The 2027-nt window shown below is 61.3% G+C and overlaps 1 protein-coding gene across 1 annotated transcript in view; it reads right to left on the bottom strand.

Moving 5' to 3' along the window:
• Positions 1-879: 879 nt before the first annotated feature.
• Positions 880-2027, bottom strand: part of LOC123081123 (uncharacterized) — a 1808-nt gene continuing 660 nt past the window's right edge. The window contains exons 2-3 of the mRNA XM_044504060.1: positions 1356-1529; positions 880-939 (exon numbers count right to left, since the gene is read on the bottom strand). Coding sequence (XP_044359995.1) covers positions 880-939; positions 1356-1529 — 234 coding nt within the window. The remainder of the gene's footprint in view (positions 940-1355; positions 1530-2027) is intronic.

Raw genomic sequence — 2027 nt, forward strand, 5'->3', positions numbered from 1 at the left:
CGCCGCACTTGTAACAGCGGCCGCGCCGGCTGTTGTCGAAGCCCAACACGTTGCTGTGTGCGTCGTCGTCGTCCCGAGCACCTCCCCACTGTCGATCCCGGGCACGCCACTGTGCTGCCGTGTACAGCAGCTGCCCGTCCGTGCGTTCGCCGCCCGCCTGTCCGTGCCGACGCAGCCGTTCGTCGAACGCCTTCAGGCGCCCCAGAGCATCGTCGAACAGCAGCTCCTCCAGGTTGCAGAACTGCTCCATGCCAGCGACCGCCGCGTAGAAACGATCGGGGAAAAGTCCAGCAGCTTCTTCACCATGGCTGCGTCCTCCAATGTCGCTCCGAGCCCTGCAAAAACGCACCGCCATCCCGCTGATCTTCCCCGCGAACGCGTCTAGCGACTCATCGCTCGCCATGCGCAGGAGCTCCCACTCCCCGCGCAATGTTCCCAGCCGCGCCGCGCGCACACGATCTGCCCCAACAAACCGAGCCTTCAAGCTCCTCCATATCTCCACCACGGTTTTCTTCGCGGCCACCTGCAGCAGAAGGTCGTCGGCGAGCGCCCGGAGCAGGTAAGCCCTCGCCGGCTTGTCTTTCTTGGCGATCACCGCCGACGCCGCGTCCTCCGGCGGCACCACCGCCTCCCACAGCCCTGCGGCATCAAGGTCCGCCTCCACCTTGATGGCCCAGGTGGTGTAGTTGCCGCCCGTGAGCACGGGCGCTGGGTGCGACACCGCGCCGCCCGATCCGCCGGCGTACGGCACGATGGACATCGCCGGCGAACTCCCTCCCCCACGAGGCCCTAATACCAACTGTTGGAACCTCCAGCCCCTTGCCGCGCTCCTCCTTGCTCTCTCTCTGTCGCCGTAGCTCTCACCGAGGAAGAAGAAGATCAAAGGAAGAAGGGCATGGACACGGCGAGGTGTTTTTCCCGGCGCTCGAACGCCTTAACCTGAGCACGCACTCAAAACCCCACCGCACCGTTACAACGATCGCCGTCGCGGCTTTATACCCGGAGCCTGCGACCGGGCACACACCCACGCTCCCTCCTCCCTCGCGCCCGCGATCCGCCCGCCACGCTCGCTCCCACGACGCGCTCCAGAGCGCACGGGTCACGGCAGGCCTCCCACGGATCACACGTGATCACCCCACGCAGCTCGCCAACGGCCTGTGGTGACACACCCGCACACTGCATACACATGCACGGACACACTCGTGCAACACACACGCACGCACGCGCTACTAGCCGCAGACCCGGCGCGCCCCGCGTCCTGCTCGCGCCCATACACGAGCTGGTCACGTCCGACGCGCCACCTGCGGCTTATTCGCCCTACAGCCCCTCCGCAAGGTGATGCAGCGCTCACTCACCACAGCGGAGACCGACGTGAGGCGCCTACGGCGGAAGAATGCGAAGGCGCTCCGCCTCGGGCTCGAGACTTCGGAGTGCCTTGCGAGGGAGAAGGAGAGCGCCAAGGCGAAGGCGGCATGCCACGCCCTGGAGCAGAGCCGCGCCATCCGCCCTCTTTGCGGGCTATATCTCATCTGTGTTGGAAAGCGGCACCACCAGATAGGACGGCAATGATGACACCGATCCTCCCGCCACGGACGCGTACACAGAGGAGATGGACGGCCGCGACGCAGAACGCGATGGCAAAGGCAAGGGCCCGGCCAAGAAGTGGTGATCTTGCCCTCTACATTGTCTTTTTTATTTGTTTCTACTTTAATCGGTAAACTTTGTCTATTTTAGGTCCGATTTGTCGGTCGGGTCAACTATCTATGCTCGAATCTGTCTATATTTCTATGTCTGATGAACTTGTTTGTGATGTTAATCAACGTGTTACATTGCTGCATGGCTTATATGGATTTAGGTGCGGGGAGGTATGCGTACTACAATTATATGAAGACTACCCGATCAATGCCAGCAGGAGTGTCCGGAGGCGTCTGTAAACGTATAAGTGCTTAGATATGCCAACTATGGTTGTAGGAGCTCTAAGAAAAGAGATGAATAAACAGCACGAGAGTTTAGCTAATACTCATAAA

The sequence above is a fragment of the Triticum aestivum genome, chromosome 1B, assembly GCF_018294505.1.
Source record: "Triticum aestivum cultivar Chinese Spring chromosome 1B, IWGSC CS RefSeq v2.1, whole genome shotgun sequence".
NCBI lineage: Eukaryota > Viridiplantae > Streptophyta > Magnoliopsida > Poales > Poaceae > Triticum > Triticum aestivum.